The sequence below is a fragment of the Gekko japonicus genome, unplaced genomic scaffold (genome assembly GCF_001447785.1).
Source record: "Gekko japonicus isolate JY-2015 unplaced genomic scaffold, Gekko_japonicus_V1.1 scaffold1825, whole genome shotgun sequence".
In the NCBI taxonomy this organism is placed as follows: Eukaryota; Metazoa; Chordata; class Lepidosauria; order Squamata; family Gekkonidae; genus Gekko; species Gekko japonicus.
The window spans coordinates 351,788-367,737 of NW_015161458.1; the positions used below are offsets into that span (position 1 = coordinate 351,788).

Here is a 15,950-nt window from a genome sequence, read left to right on the forward strand (position 1 = left end):
CATTAGTAAATTGAAGGAAGTAAATGCCTCATTTAAAATATTTTATTTTTCTTAAGCTTTAGTAAGCTGATGTGCTCATTCTGCAAGGCAGAGTACCATGGCCTTTCCCAGAAACTGGATAGCCCTAAAATTAACACATTGCTTTGAAGGCATTTTGCTAAGACAAATAGTCACAACATGCTCCATATTTTAGAAAACCTTTTTGTTTTTCTTTCTATTTTACCAGCTATAAATTAGTTGGATATCCAATGCAAGCTGTACTGTGTTCTGTTAGAGTTAGGACTGTGTCACTTCCAAGTTTGATATAAGGACTGTGACTCTCCATTGGTTCTGTTTTCTCCTTTCTGAATGTTAAAGAAAGTGCCAGCATGATACAGTGCCTAGCGTGTTGGACTAGGATCTGGGCGACCCAGTTTGGAATCCCCACTCTGCCATAGAAGTTTGCTGGGTGACCTAGGGCCAGTCTCATACTCCTGGAGGGGGGGCTGGAGAATGATGTAAGCTGCTTTGCTTTGGGCCTCCATTGGGCAAACATGATGAGGTATAAATGAGTTAAATAAATTGCGTACAGCATAATACTAACTTCTCCGTGTACATCTAGAAAGAATGACTTCAGGAGAGACATTCAGAAGATACTACTTGGATTCTTAACCTGGTAGCTTCTCAGCTTCATACTTTCTTGTTTTTAGGACTCTCCTGCTAACGGACCCAGAGGCCTATTTGTAGGCGATCTTGTCACTGCTCTGCAGGACTGTTCAGTTTATGGTGTGGAGGACTGGAATTCTTGCCTAGGAGAGATTTCTCAGAAGCCACAAACTGGCTATTGCATAAAGGCAACAGTTCTGCAGCAGCTAAGCTTCCCATCTAGAGGTATTTGTTTTTCTCAGAGTGAATGTTATTGCTGATTATACTTTTGTAATTATTTGAAGATTATATTCCAGGATGTCAGAGATGACTCAAATCTGGTTGTCTTCTTACACAACCAACATTCCAGTTTTGTCAAACTGTCCCCGGGGATGTCCTTGGAACAATTGGGTATAGGCTTCATTCTTACATTTCTTTACTTCAAGAAAAGAAATCCAGCAAGTTGTGATTTTTGAAAATTTAACGCATTTCTCCTTTAGGTTTTAAGAGACTTGATGGAACAGTCGAATGCTGTAGCAACAATAGCCTCACCGATGTCTGCTTTTCATACAGTAATAATTTGGAGAGCCAACTGGTAAGTGGCTTGTCGATACTGATTTGTACAGTGCAAATGTTTATAGTACAAGTTCAAGTTTATAGTACAAGTTCATTTAAAACATCATTTTCAGATATCAAGAATGCACATGAAATACTAACCTAGTGGTACACACAAGTAGTGTTGTGGTGCGGCCTGTGAAATTGAAATAATTAAGTTAAATTAGGGCCAAACCATACATGGGGCTTTGAAACAACATGGATCCAGGTTTTATGAATGTGGCTTGGTTTTTCTGCAGCCATACAGTTGGGTTGGGAGAGGAATCTCCCCCCCCCCCCCCCCCCCCCACAATTTGCCTGAACCAAAATATCCCCAAAGAAATTATTTGCCCACGGGGCTGATTTTTCCCTCCCAAGTTATGACTCCGAGATGAATTGGGACCTTCGAAATGACACTCCCCACAACTGCTGTGTGGCTGCAGGGAAAGTGAGGCTGGTTCAGGAAACCCCAGCCTGGCTTGTTACAAAACTTAATAAGTTGTTAGACTCTTAGCTACTGTTGGAGACATACACAGATTATACTCTCAGTTTTGATCACTGAGTAAGGAGATTGCTTCGATGACCCCCATAAATTTGTCTTGTAGGACAGAATAAGACACATCAGTAGAACTAGAATCAGTAGAACGAGGTCCTGTGCTTGAGTCGGGTCGGTCCGGGGTTGGGGATCCCTCTCCCAACCTTTGATGGGGCACTTCTGGTGTCTGCATCGGAGGTTAGGAGTTTGGGAGTGCTCCTGGATCCCTCCTTAAGCATGGAGGCCCAGGGGGCAGCCACTGCCAAATTGGCCTTTTACCATCTTAGTCTGGTGCAGCAGTTGGTTCCCTTCCTTGACCGCGATGATCTGGCTACAGTGATCCATGCGACGGTCACCTCGAGGCTAGACTACTGTAACGCTCTCTACATGGGGCTGCCTTTGTCGCAGATCCAAAAGCTGCAGCTGGTGCAGAATGCGGCGTCCCGGCTGTTGATGGATCTCCCCAAGTGTGAGCACATCCAGCCTGGGCTGAAAGCACTGCACTGGCTGCCAATAGCATACTGGATCCGTTTCAAAGTGCTGGTGCTTACCTTTAAAGCCGTATATGGCCAGGGTCTGACATACCTGAGGGACTGCCTTTCCCCATACGTACCCTCAAGAGCACTTCGGTCGGGGACTCAACATCGCCTGGTGATTCCAGGTCCCCGGGAGGCAAGGCTTGCCGCAACTAGGGCCAGGTCTTTTCAGTGGCGGCTCCTACCTGGTGGAATGATCTCCTGGAGGAGATCAGGGCCCTGCGAGACCTCATACAGTTCCGCAGGGCCTGCAAGATGGAGCTCTTCCACCAGGCGTTTACATAGGAGCTGCCACTACCACCACCACCAATGGCGTGCGTAACAACTGGGTAAGAGGATGGCCCTTGAAGATCTGCCATGAGACCGCGCTGGGTTGGTACCACTGGATTGGCCATGTACCAGCTACAGGACACTATCTACCTCCAATGAAAGATCCGGCACCTACTGTTGGAAGACCATCTTGTTTTTTAGAGAGCACTTTACTTTGTGATTCTAGGGTTTTATTTTTGTTTTAAGTTATTTTAATCTTGTTTTATATGTGGGCATTGTTGCCCTCTTGTAAGCCGCCCTGAGCCCGCTTGCGGGGAGGGCGGGGTAGTAATACAAATAAATAAATAAATAAATAAACTAGGTTTGAGTAGTAGATAGAGGAAGGTTAGGTTGCATAGTGTAGGCTTTCTTTTAAAGATGTGGAAAGTGTTCCATCTTGGCAAAGTAAATTTAATACAATAAAAAGTGTTCAATTTTTGACTCAGCCAAATAAGCAAAGGGATGTATGAATAGATAATGGGTAGATTTTGAGTACTCTGCTGATCCAGGAAGCTCTCTGCATCCCAGCTCTTTTCATCACCCCGACCTCGGTCTCGCAAAGAATGTTCTCCCTGTGATTTATTTATACTGTATATCCCTGTATTAAAATAATTGGAAAGCATATGGATATGTGGAGCAATTCAGTTTCAAGCATGTGACATCTTATGATTGCTTAACAGCCCAAGTCCCAGAAGTATTATGAAGAGGGCGTGTGTTTTATAAATGCTTAGTTGGTACAAACAGATGAAAAAACAAGCACCATTGTCTGTTGCTGTAGTCCTTCTCCTGTATGTGTAAATGGAAGTCACTGAGGTGGTTGACATTCCAGGAGCATATGGGACAGTGTATCCACTGTAGCTGACAGTGAGAGAATCCCACAACCACACATTGGGCTGCATTACGAGTTAGTAATCTGTAGCTGTATGGCTGTGGTGATCCTTCTCTGTGATAGTCCTTGAGCAATCATCTGATATATATAAAAGTCCTAACATATTGGCATTTTCCAGCTCTCCCATTGGCTGTTCTGTCCGCTCCATCAGCCATTGGCCCATCAACCGCCACTCAAGAGTACTCATGTGCCATTGGCTGGGTGCTGGGTCCACTCCTCTTTCCCGCCCACTGCCAGTCTGGCCACTGTTCCCTCTCAGAATAACCTGCTATGCCAGTGTGACATAGCAGTTAACACTTCAGAGCAGGGTCTGCCAGACCCAGGTTCTTGCTGTGGAAGCTGAGTGGGTGATTTCAGACCAATCACAGACTTTCAGCCTAACCTACCTCACAAGGTTGTTGTGTGGATCGAAAGGGGGCGAGGAGAATGATGTAAGTTGCTTTGGTCCCCACTGCAGAAAAGGACTGTACAGAGAAGGGGGAGAGGAGAATCCTCTTGGGGAACCATTGTTGCCAATCTCCAGGTGAGGGCTGGAGATCACTCAGAATGACAACTGCTCTCCAGATGGCAGTGATCAGTTCCACTGGAGAAAACAGTGGACTCTGTGTCATACCCTACTGAGGTGGCCTCCCATGACAGCCAGTGTGACATAGCAGTTAGTGCTTCAGAGCAGGGTCCGCCAGACCCAGGTTCTTCCTGTGGAAGCTGATTAGTGATTTCAGACCACTCACAGACTTTCACCCTAACCTACCTCACAGGGTTGTTGTGCGGATCAAAAGGGGGAGAGGAGAATGATGTGAGCCGCTTTGGTCCCCACTGCGGAGAAGGACTGTACTATTTCTAGGTAGAGGCTGCAGGGAGGGGAAAGGAGATGGAAAGCTGAAGTCAGAGGGGCAGATAACGATAGGTTGATGGTTGGCTGGGAAGGAGATAGGGTTGCCACCTCCAGGTTGGGGAATTCCTGGAGATTTGAGGGGTGCAGCCTGGAGAGGGTGGGGCCCCCCTCCAAACCAGCCATTTCCTCCTGGGGAACCATTGCTGCCAATCTCCAGGTGAGGACTAGAAATCACTCAGAATTACAGCTGCTCTTCAGATGGCAGGGATCTTTTCTCCTGGAGAAAATGGTGGGGTCTGTGTCATTATACCCTGCTGAGATTGCCACAGCAAATTGACACTGAGTGCCCAAGGCTACAGCACCCACCCAGAGCCTCTTTTTAGAGCTCGTTGTATTTATTTCCACAACGGGCCTTATTCCTATTACCCCTATATTTACATAATTATTTGAATCCTTCCCTTAACAGAAGAATTGTACAACACAATAATGATGGTTGAGTCTGTGTTTATCTATAAGACTATGACTTGGAGCAATTGGCAGCAAGTGGGATACTGTACATGCACATTAAAATTAGAATGATTGGAACTTGGCCTTTCCCATTGTCGAGCTAACTTGATGAAGTACAGCCTTCCGCTTTAGCAGTGTGTGCTAGTGGATGTTCTCAGCATAGCTCAATATTTATAATTTCATTTCTAGTATACCTGTCTGCCAGCTCGGAAAACTATTGAAGCCAGTCAACTCTGCCGTACTAATATGGATTGCCAGAAGGACTTTGTTCCGAGCTTGTGTGTGACTCCTTCTTTGGAAAATCAAACTAGACTCATCCGGGTGAAACACCCACCTCAGATTGATATGCTGTTTGTAGGGCACCCGCTCCATCTACAGTATACAGGTTTGTTTAATTTGGGGGAAGATTTTAACAAAAATTGGTTCTGTTAACAGGTTAGCCTTGGTATGCTTGTTGTCAAGCTTTCTTACTTCAAAGCTGCCTCTCCGCTACCCCAGTATCTTACTAGGTTGTGGATGGTTTTTGAACCTGTTTTCAAACTAGAAGTGATAGGAAGATCCACGTATACACATGTCTAAAGTGGGGAGAGGGTGTTTAGTTTAAAAAAAAACATGCATGGGAAAGAGGAGCAAAACCCTGCACTTCCCTCCCTCACCTTACTGTGAACAGTTATTTTCAGCATTTTTCTTCTGGCCTGGCTTACTATTGGTATAAGAGCTGAATTGGAAGAGAAGTGCTGAAAACAACAGAGCGCCATGGAGTACTGTTTAGCTCTGCTTTCTTGTGCTCTTTGTTTTTAAAACAAATAGCTTCCTCTTTAGACATGGACACACCTGGAGCACCTCATCCCACCTAATTTGGCCTTGAAAGCCAGATTTTATGTGAAGGGGGAGATCCATGAGAGGGTTTTCACATGGTCTTTAAATAAAAGGCAAAACAGCTGCTGGTGTGTGTGTACAAATTACATCCTGTGACAAGAAGCATTTAATTCTTCTTCTTTTTTCTTTTTTTGCTTTTCTCCAGTTTTTTGACCCAAAACCTTGACCCTAATAACTTAACATCAGCACAATCTGTCTAAATCCACATGTTCACTTTAAACCCACATACACTATCAGCTCTTTTCCCTCCCTCAAGCAGTGGCAATAAAGTAGGTCTTCATAAAGCACAAGGGCAGATTCTCACTTGACTTTTTGTGCTTGGGTACCCACGTACTGGAGTATAAAATAAATATCCACCATTTCAAGCATGACAGGGTGTAGAATTGCATGACTCTTAAAAAAAACCCTTAGAAGTTGTATAGCTTCCTTTCCATATTTTTATTTCTATGATTTTTAAAGGGACAAGCACTCAATTCTGTAAGTGCATATTTCAGACTTGGTGGAGCAGATTCCTATTTTATACTTAGCTGTATAGTTACCTACACTCTGCCTTAAGTAGGGCAGAAAATGCTGAAAAGCTGGTGATAGTATTTTTTTAATATAAACACCTGTGTGTCACTCTTCCATGTAAATAATATTATGTAAATAATAATGTTTTGGTAAAAAGTTTGCCTCGAGGGTCTGAGCTCAAATTCTCTAGCAAAATTTTTAAGCACGTAAAAAATTAGACTTTAAACAGCCTATGGCCAACTTTGGCTCAGCATGGAACCAAATATGGCTCTGTATGAATCAAATCTTCAGGTTTTAAGGTATATTGTACGGGCAGGTGAGATGATAGAATAACTAGGATGCAAACAGAATGGCAGCCCTAACCTGGATAGCCCAGGATAGCACCACTTCCTATTAATGGGCCTACAACATCCAGTGTTTGTGCTGTGTAAATGTTATGGATTATTAATTCAGTAACAAAGTTATGCAGGTGGGCTTTTTTATGCTGCTGCTTTGTTCTTGCTCTGGATTTTGAGGTGGTTTAGCTCTTCAGCTGTAAAATTTTTACAGCATACTCTTCAGCTTTAAAACAAACTTCAAAGAGCAGAGACGATGCTTTGTTAAAACTCTGGAAAGTTCTTCAGCTGTCAGAAACTTAGTCTTTTGCCTCACCCCTCATTTAGAAGCAGCTTGGGGGTGTCTGCCTTTTGGATGAACATAGGGTTGCCAGGTCCCTCAGAGCTGCCAGCAGGGGATGGGGGGTACACTTACCAGGAGCAGGGAGGAATGCCAGAAATTAACGCTACATGCCTATATGACACGGAAGTGACATAGGTACATCAGGGATGTTGGGGGGGTGACACTCTGGCTTTTGGGCAAAAACTCTATGGTAGAATTAGCTTCTACCATAGAGTTTTGCCCAAAAACCAGAGTATCGCACCCCAACATGGCGGCGGTGTGGGTGTATGAATGGTTAGGTTGTTAGGAGTGATGTTGGGTAGTTTTACAGCAGAGTAGGTTGAATTTTTTTTTAACTTAGCATCAGTGAAACCAAGTTGTGTCCAGCCTTTGTGAGGCTTAGCATCTGCTAGCCATCAGTGGTCTGAAGTTTCCGCGGAGACTTGCTGAGGCGGCAATGCCTGGACAAAATATCCTGGTGCTCGTGGGGAGGGGAAAGTACAGCGGTGGGCCCAGGCAGTATGGTAAGGGAAGGACACTGAGAAATAAAATGGCTCGGTGCCCTTCCAGCCTGCGGCCCATCCCAAGGGTTACTGGCAGTGGGGCCAGGATTGAGAACCCCCTTCCGTCATTGGTGCTGTGCAACGCCAGGTCTATTAATAATAAGACCTCAGTTCTTCGGGACTTTGTGCTGGAACAACAGGCTGACCTGGCGTGCATGACCGAGACCTGGGTGTGGGATGGGGAGACTGTGGCTCTCTCCCAGCTTGCCCCACCAGGTTTCTCGGTCCTCCACCAATCACGGACGAGGGGGGAGGAGTGGCTGTCTTCATTCGGGAGGCGTACTCCTTCAGGGCGCTCCCACCTGCGAAGATCACGGGCTTGGAGTGTGTCGGCCTGATGCTGGAGGCTGAGGAGAGTTTGGCGATCTGGCTGGTGTACCGACTGCCTAACGCACCAGCCAGTAGTCTGTCATCTCTGCTGGAGGCCGTATCAGGCTGGGCGTTGGAGCACCCTCGGCTGGTAGTCATGGGTGATTTCAACGTCCATGCCGATGACGCGGCTTCCAGTCGGGCTACGGATCTAGTGTCGTCCATGGCGGCACTGGGACTCTCTCAGTTTGTATTGGCTCCCATGCATCGGGTTGGTCACACGCTCAACTTGATCTTCGCGGCAGGGTTGACAGTGGACTGGATTACTGTGGAAGCAGTACCATGGTCGGACCACTATGCACTGAAGGCCCATCTGAACGTGCACCCCGACTCTGTTTAGGCGGCGAGCAGATTTTAGCTCACCCGAGGAGCCAAATGGACCCAATTCGGCTTCAGATGGCTCTACGGGATCCGAGGCCCCCTGGCAGTTCATTGGATGAGCTTGTGGAGGACTGGCATCGCTGACTCTCCGCAGCCATCGATGAAATCGCTCCCAGGTGCCCTTTCCGCACCCGCTCTAGGTTGGCGCCCTGGTACACCCAGGAGCTACGGCTGATGAAGCGGAAACTGAGATGGTTAGAGAGACGGTGGCGTCGCGCTCGTGACGAGGCGTCAAGAGCATCTTATAGGACGTTTATGAGATCCTATGAGATGGCAGTCAGGGCCGCAAAGAGAGGTTTCTATGCAACCAGGATTGCACCCAGCCCAATTATTTAGAACAATTCGGTCGTTAACGGCTCTGCCACAGGGCAGGGGAAATGCTAGGGAATTGGATATTGGCTGTGAGGCATTTGCGAGCTATTTCGCAGATAAAGTCTTGGCGCTCCACCGTGACCTCCCCGCCACAGTTGAGACAGTGAGCGAACTCGAGGCCCCTTGCACATTTTCGGTTCCGGGTTTAGAGTGCTTCGGCCTGCTCAGCCTGGAGGAAGTTGACAGATTGCTTGCATCGGTGCGCCCAACCACATGCAACCTTGACCCGTGCCCCTCCTGGCTCATTAAAGCGGGTCACGAGGGGTTGCAAGGTGCTCTCAGGGAGATTATCAACACATCCCTTTTGGAGGGACGGTTCCTGGAGGCACTTAAGGAAGCGTTGGTCTGCCCTCTCCTGAAAAAATCTTCTCTGGACCCGGCCAAATTGGCCAACTATCAGCCGGTGTCCAATTTGCCCTATTTGGGCAAACTTATTGAGAGGGCGGTGGCGACACAGCTGCAGGGCTTTCTGGATGACGCTTCCGTCCTACATCCCTTCCAGTCCGGCTTCCGCCCGGGGCATGGGACAGAGACAGTACTGGTCGCTCTTACTGACGACCTCTGACGGCATCTGGATCGAGGCGGTGTGGCGGCGCTGCTGTTGTTAGATCTGTCGGCTGCGTTCGATATGGTTGACCATCAGCTGCTGAGCACTGGGGTTGCAGGCCGTGGCTGGTTGGCTCCTACTGAGTCGGCTGAAGTTAAACCCGGCAAAGACGGAGGGCCTTGGCCTGAGTCGGGGTGGTCTGGGGTTGGGGCTCCCTCTCCCGACCTTCAATGGGGTGCCTTTGGTGCCAGCGCCGGAGGTTATGAGTTTGGGAGTGCTCCTGGACTCCTCGCTAACTATGGAGGCCCAGGTGGCAGCCACTGCCAAGTCACCTTTTTACCACCTTTGGCTGGTGCAGCAGCTGGTTCCCTTCCTCGACCGCAGTGACTTGGCCACAGTGATCCATGCGACGGTCACCTCAAGGCTAGACTACTGTAATGCTCATTACATGGGGCTGCCTCTGTCGCAAATCTGGAAGCTGCAGCTGGTGCAGAAGGCTGCTGATGGGTCTTCCTAGTAGGGACCACATCCGGTCTGTTCTGAAAGCAGTGCACTGGCTGCTGATAGCGTACCGGATTAGCTTCAAAGTGCTGGTTCTTACCTTTAAAGCCCTATATGGCCGGGGTCCAGCATACCTAAGGGACCGCCTTTCCTCATATGTTCCCCCACGGGCACTACTGTTGGGGACGCAACATCTCCTGGCGATGCCAGGCCCCAAGGAAGCCAGGCTGGCTGCTACCAGGGCCAGAGCCTTCTCGGTGGTGGCTCCTACCTGGTGGAATGAGCTCCCGGAGGAGATCCAGGCCCTGTGGGACCTTGCACAGTTCCGCAGGGCCTGCAAGACGGAGCTCTTCCGCCAGCCGTTTGAGTCGGAGCTGCCACTACTGTACCATCATTATCTGGCCCTGGAAGAAAGAACGACAGCTCCAAACGGAACAGACGGCACTGAGTGGACATAACAGTATTAATACGTCATCTTTATGGAAGACCTATTCGGAACATCCAGAGCACTTAATAATAATGTTGTAATATTGTAGAAATGATTTTTAAATGGTTTTAATTGTGTTTTATGTGCTGGCTTATGCCTGATTGTGAGCCGCCCTGAGCCCGCGTTGTGGGGAGGGCAGGCTATAAATTGAATTTATAAATAAATAAATAAATAAACATCTCTGACATGCCTACATCACTTCTGGGTCACATAGGCATGTCACATTAATTTCCAGCGTTTTCCCCTGTTTGGCGTGGTAATTCCCCCCTGCTGGCAGCTATGAGTCAGCTGTGGCCCTTCCTGGGCAGAAAAGATCTTGCCACTATGGTGCATGCCCTGGTAACATATAGTTTAGATTACTGCAGTGCACTCTATGTGGTGCTGCCCTTGAAGACTGTCTAAAAGCTGCAGTTGGTAAAGAATGCTGTGGCCAGTGTTGACTGGAGTGGGTCATATGCACCATATCACTTCAGTTTTGTTCTGGCTACACTGGCTTCTAATTTGCTTCTGGGCTTTATTCAAGGTGCTGGTACTGACCTTTAAAGGCCTCAGACATACCTTAAGGACCACCTTTTCCCATATGAACCTACCCGTTCACTCCAGTCATCTTTGGAGGCCCTGTCTCAATTGCCTCCACCATCGGAGGCTAGATTGTGTCACCAAAACTTTGGAACTCCGTCCCCAGGGAGATTTATCTGTCTCCCTCCATTGGTGTCTTCTATCAGTGAGTGAAGACTTGTTTGTTTTGTTTGGCATGCCTCCAATAACCATTATAGGGTCTCCTCCCTAATTCGGGTATTGTTTGTTTGTGGTTTTATTGAATTATTTTATAATTTTAAATGTTTTTAATTGTTCAGATGTTTTAATGTTACTCCTCATAGTGGTATTCCACTGCTAGACTTAAATTCCTTCCTAGCCTGAGAGGCAGCACTCTGGCATGCTGTTGTTGTAAGAAGGGAAAGAGCCCTTGGAATGGAACCAACTTCTTGTTTGTTTGCTGTCCCTCCTCCTTTCACAATTTCATCTATAGTTCTTCAAATAAAACTCTTAGCTGTGTTGTCTCTTCTTAAAGAGTACAGATGCTCAGTTATGAAGTGGCACAAGCACATCATGTGTTTAGTGGTCATATTCTCACAAAGCGGAGACTATTATGACTACACAGCCAAAGAAGAGAGCATTAATGGGGAAGATGACCTCACTATGTATGTGTAGTAATACTCCACTGTCTTGAAAATAGCATGGATAAGAATTCCTACTTTGCCATGATGCTCATTATAAAGGAACTGTGTTACATACTGTCAAATTGTGTTTCACTTTTATAAAGAGTTTACAATATTTTGTTTTGTTCAAGTGAGCCTCAGCAGTTTCGTACCTCGGCACAATTTTCTCAGCATGGACCTGCCTGTAGTGATGGAAACTTTTTGCAAGTATCCTTTGATATTTGTGTGGTTTTTTGGAGTGATGACAGTACATACAGAAGAACATCTGAGGATCACAGACAGTTTGTTCAACAGCCTATTCTTCTCCAAAGTCACAACTGTAAAACACTTTGTTGATTCTTCACATTTGACATGAAGGCTGTCAACCAGCTAATTATTAGTTGTACACATGAAGGTGACTTATACAGAGGCATACTATTGATCTATCAAGCATGGTGTAGTTATTTAGACCCCCACTCTGACACACAAGCTTGTTGAATGACCTTGGGCCTGTCATATACTCAGCCTCATATACCTAACATGGTGGTTGTGAAATGGATGAGAGGAGAATGATGCCTTTTGGGGAGAAAGGTGGAGTAGAGAGGTTAGTATTGTACCCTCTGATAGTGACTTTACAGAGTCTTAGATAGAGGTATTTCATGTCACCTACTGCCTGATCCTTTTAACCGGAGATGATTGGGATAGAACCTGGGACCTTCTGCATGCAAAGGAGATGCTGTACCATTGGGCCATTCTTCCACCTGTTCTTGATTAATTGTTTATTTTTAACAGATTAATTATTCAGATTATTCAGTTTAAATACGACTTTTTATAAGAACTCCAGAGTAGATTTTATTGTGAAGATACTGAAAAAGGTGTGAGGAAACTTACAATTTAATAAACAAAAACTAGCATTCATTATTAAGAAAAATTAGATCTTTAATATAGTCATTTTCTCTTATGATGGCAATAAAATAGTATTACACACATCCTCCAAATGATAATCTTAATTCTCTGCCCCCTGACTAATCAACTGCAGGTTTATGGTTTTGTTCCTGTATTAATTCCTGGTATTTATCAGAATCATCAGTGTTAATTTTCTTTAAACTGAGTTTAAGTAAATAGGTTACTGAAAAACAGTACGAGTTAAGAGAACAAGTGTCTTGAGGCATCTTAAAGGGCAGTATGTTAATTGTGGCATAGGCTGTAGCTCATTTGTTTGGCTGGAGCAGACTAACACATCTACTCTAGAATGTGTCACTGTAGGAATGAAAAGCAATAACTGGGTTGGAGAATAAATCAGGGCACGGCAAGAGTTAATTGTTCTCCAAATGAAACAACACCTGAACTGGTTTGTTTTTTAAAAAAATGTCAGTTGAATCTGAAATGGAACCAGGACTAGAAAAACTGGTTCAGATTAAGGACTTGTCTGTGGGGTAATGCAATATGATCGCTGTGAGTATACAAAACCAGTATCTTGGAGGAAATTTCGAGACATTTTGGATTTTTTCAGGTTGTCTGCTGTGCTCTTCAAGGGCTGGGAACCCACAGGCAGGATACAGAACTACAGTTTTCAGCTGTGGTCAGCTTTACAAGAACGTGAAATTAAACAGGTTGGCAGACCGATAAGAAGCGGTCTGCAGTTCTGTTCTCTGCTAAGTTTCTTTCTCCCCTGTGTAGTTTCCCTAGCTGTTAAAGATTGGAGGTAAATAGCATCACCTAGTAAATAACATGACCTTAAGACACTATTAAGGGGGCTGGATTTTTTCCCCACCAGGCAGTTGGCAAGCCTGTCAACATAGTACTTACGTCTGACAATTGTAACAAATAGAATACAATAAAATTCACCAAGCTTTCTGAAAAAGCACAATATTAAACTTTCCCCCATATGGACCAGAATAGTGCTATAGTGATTTAGCATGTTGGATTAGGGTCTGGGAGACCTGGATTCAAATTTCCATTCACCCATGATGCTTGCTGGGAGACCTTGGGTCGGTTGCATGTTATCAGCCTTGCCTACCACAAAGGGTTGTTGTAATGATAAAGCAAGGAAGGAGAACGATGTGCACTCTGCCTTAAGCTCTTTGGAGGAAGGGTGGGGTAAAAATGCACTAGGTACGTATATAGTATATAGCTTTGGCTGTAAATGTACCATGCTTTTGATGGCCATACTGTGTTATATTTATTTATTTATTTATTTATTTATAGTAGTGTTATGTACTGTGTTCTATAGCTGGAATGGTGTAACCAAACATTAAGCTGCTAGCTTGATTTTTAGTTTTTTTCTGTCACCAGAAAAAACTAGACTATCTTCAATCTAACTTGAATAAAGTGTAGAATATAGGTTTGTGAGTGGAAGCAAGTGTAAACTTCCATGCTGTGATATTATGCTTTTTAAGGATTTCTTTTCCACAATCTGCTACAAGTAGAATTATAAAGAGAGCTCCACACTGTTCTTAACAGAGCATTACAATTCCTGTCCCCCCACATGTAAGATTCTACTATATGTTTACTTGGAAGAAAGTCCTGTTCAGCAAACACCCTGCTTCTCCTGGCCATTATACCTTTACATATTGTTAACTGCCTCTGTTACTGTGGTGAGCACAGTATTGCTGAAGGGAACATTTTTTCTTGGGAGGTGGGTGGTATTAATTACTGTTTTTCCCTTTGCAGCTAAAGTGATCTCTGATTTTCTTTTATTATTATAATTCAATAATTCCACAATTAACAGTCATGCAAAAGAAAACTAATAGTTGCTAGGAAGAGAAAAGCAGGGATTAATTTCTCTTCTTTCTCTCCCCCTTTCAAGGAACAAGAGATTAAGAATCCTTAAGGAGTGCCAGGGTCACAGAGAGGGAACAGGAAGTAATTAATTAGACTGAGAACTGAAGTCTTTTAAATCAAGAGAAAATTTAAATAGGCTTGTAGGCCTGGCAGCATCAGCAGCTCTTTTTCAGCACATGCATGGGGAGTTGGTACTGCAGTTACAGTAAACTGGGGTGGGGGTGAACCATGAGATCTTTTTAAAAAGGTAAAATAATTGGGCTGGAATGGAGTAATAAGGGCCTCGTCTGTATTCGCTTTGGGAAAAAATGGCACCCAAACTGAACAAATGAAGTGTATTCAAAACAAAACAGCTAGCATGACACCATTTTTAGAGCAAACATTTTTTGGCTTAGTTACTAATTCAAAAGCCATCTCAAATGGTAGGAGAATAGGGAAATTTGAATATAGGATAGGAATTTGAAATGCCATTTTAAAAAGAATTGGTCAGTGCCAAGGTGGCCTCATTCATATTTGTAATAAGAATACACGTGTACTTAAAAAAAAAAGATAGACATCAAACTATATTGAGTGGGTGGCCCTTAATGGTTGGGAGGGTTTGCTTTCCATATCCAAGGTACCTTTCCACTCATTATTTTTCCAGACTTTAGAATCTAATTAATACAATTCATAGGAATGTATGTTTTCACATCCCTTAACTAATATAAACTAGATATCTGATTTCACTGTCTGGAGCCTTGGCTGTAATTAATGCAGTCCCCTGTTTTGCTCTGGATGGACAATGGATACTCAACTCTTTCCTGGAAGCTACTCTCAGCACCTTGATTGTCGAAAAACAAAACCGGGAGCTTGTGGGCTTTTTAGTTTTGCTTGCTGGCAGCACACTTTTGGCCGCCAATGTGGCTCTAGGACTCTGGATTGTGACGGCACGATAGTCTGTTGGAAAACTGTGATCATGGATAACTTTTGCAAATGTTCTAGGGACATGGGGGGAAATTGAAAATTTCGTTGTGATACATGCTGTGTCTGCACACGGGTAAAACTAGCAACCTGAAACAGCTGTAATCAAATTACACGAGAAAAAGCTGTCTACCCAGGAAGGTAAAGGTAAAGCAGGAAACTGTATAGTAAATTCAAGCCCTGGTGTAAATGTTTGTTAGCTGAATAAGTAAATTTTATTGTTGTTTTTTTCTTCTTCATTGAGAAAGCTGCACTGACAAAGGATTAGGCATGACATGATTTATTTAGATTTCCAAGTGGGGAAGTGGCTCAGCACCAAAGTATTGTCATTTACAAAGTAAAGAACCAGTTTTATGATCATGATATCCTATGTCAGCTACGGCATTATAAAAACACAAATGCATATGTGCGCGCACACACATGATTTTGTAGCTGGCTTGCCTCCATGTCTTCTCCCCTGCTCTAGTCACACACTGTTCACAGCTGCTGTAGTCACACATTGTGCTCACAGGCCACGTGTTCTCGAGGGTGCCGAGATGCTTTAGGAAAGGAAACCTAATGCAAGCTGTGTGCAGCGTGTGGACCACATCTGCCCTACCTGTCATGTAGATGAAAAGCCCCACTGTCTTTTAAGAATTAAATACACGAGAAACTATTTAAAATAGTTCTTTATAATATTACATGTGATACATGAATTACTTTAGAACTTTCTTGACTAGATTTCTACAGTCAGACTGGCTTGAGCCTCTACTTCCCTGCAGGCATCTTTACCTTTACAATACTTGAAATTCTACTGTTACAAAGTCAAATGGATTTTTCTGTGAATCATAAAATGACTGCATGTTCCATTTGGCTCCATACTGAAACTTGTATTCCATCTTCCATGTATAATAGGACTGTGATTAGCAGTCC

General features: G+C 44.6%; 1 protein-coding gene across 1 annotated transcript in view; it reads left to right on the top strand.

Annotated features, from left to right (window-relative positions):
• The window catches only part of MBTPS2 (membrane bound transcription factor peptidase, site 2), a 54,923-nt gene extending 39,237 nt beyond the window's left edge, over positions 1-15,686 (top strand). The window contains exons 8-12 of the mRNA XM_015429089.1: positions 690-870; positions 1,125-1,219; positions 5,019-5,214; positions 11,447-11,522; positions 14,791-15,686. Of these exons, the coding sequence (XP_015284575.1) occupies positions 690-870; positions 1,125-1,219; positions 5,019-5,214; positions 11,447-11,522; positions 14,791-15,013 (771 nt within the window). The 3' untranslated portion in view covers positions 15,014-15,686. The remainder of the gene's footprint in view (positions 1-689; positions 871-1,124; positions 1,220-5,018; positions 5,215-11,446; positions 11,523-14,790) is intronic.
• The last annotated feature ends 264 nt before the right edge of the window (positions 15,687-15,950 follow it).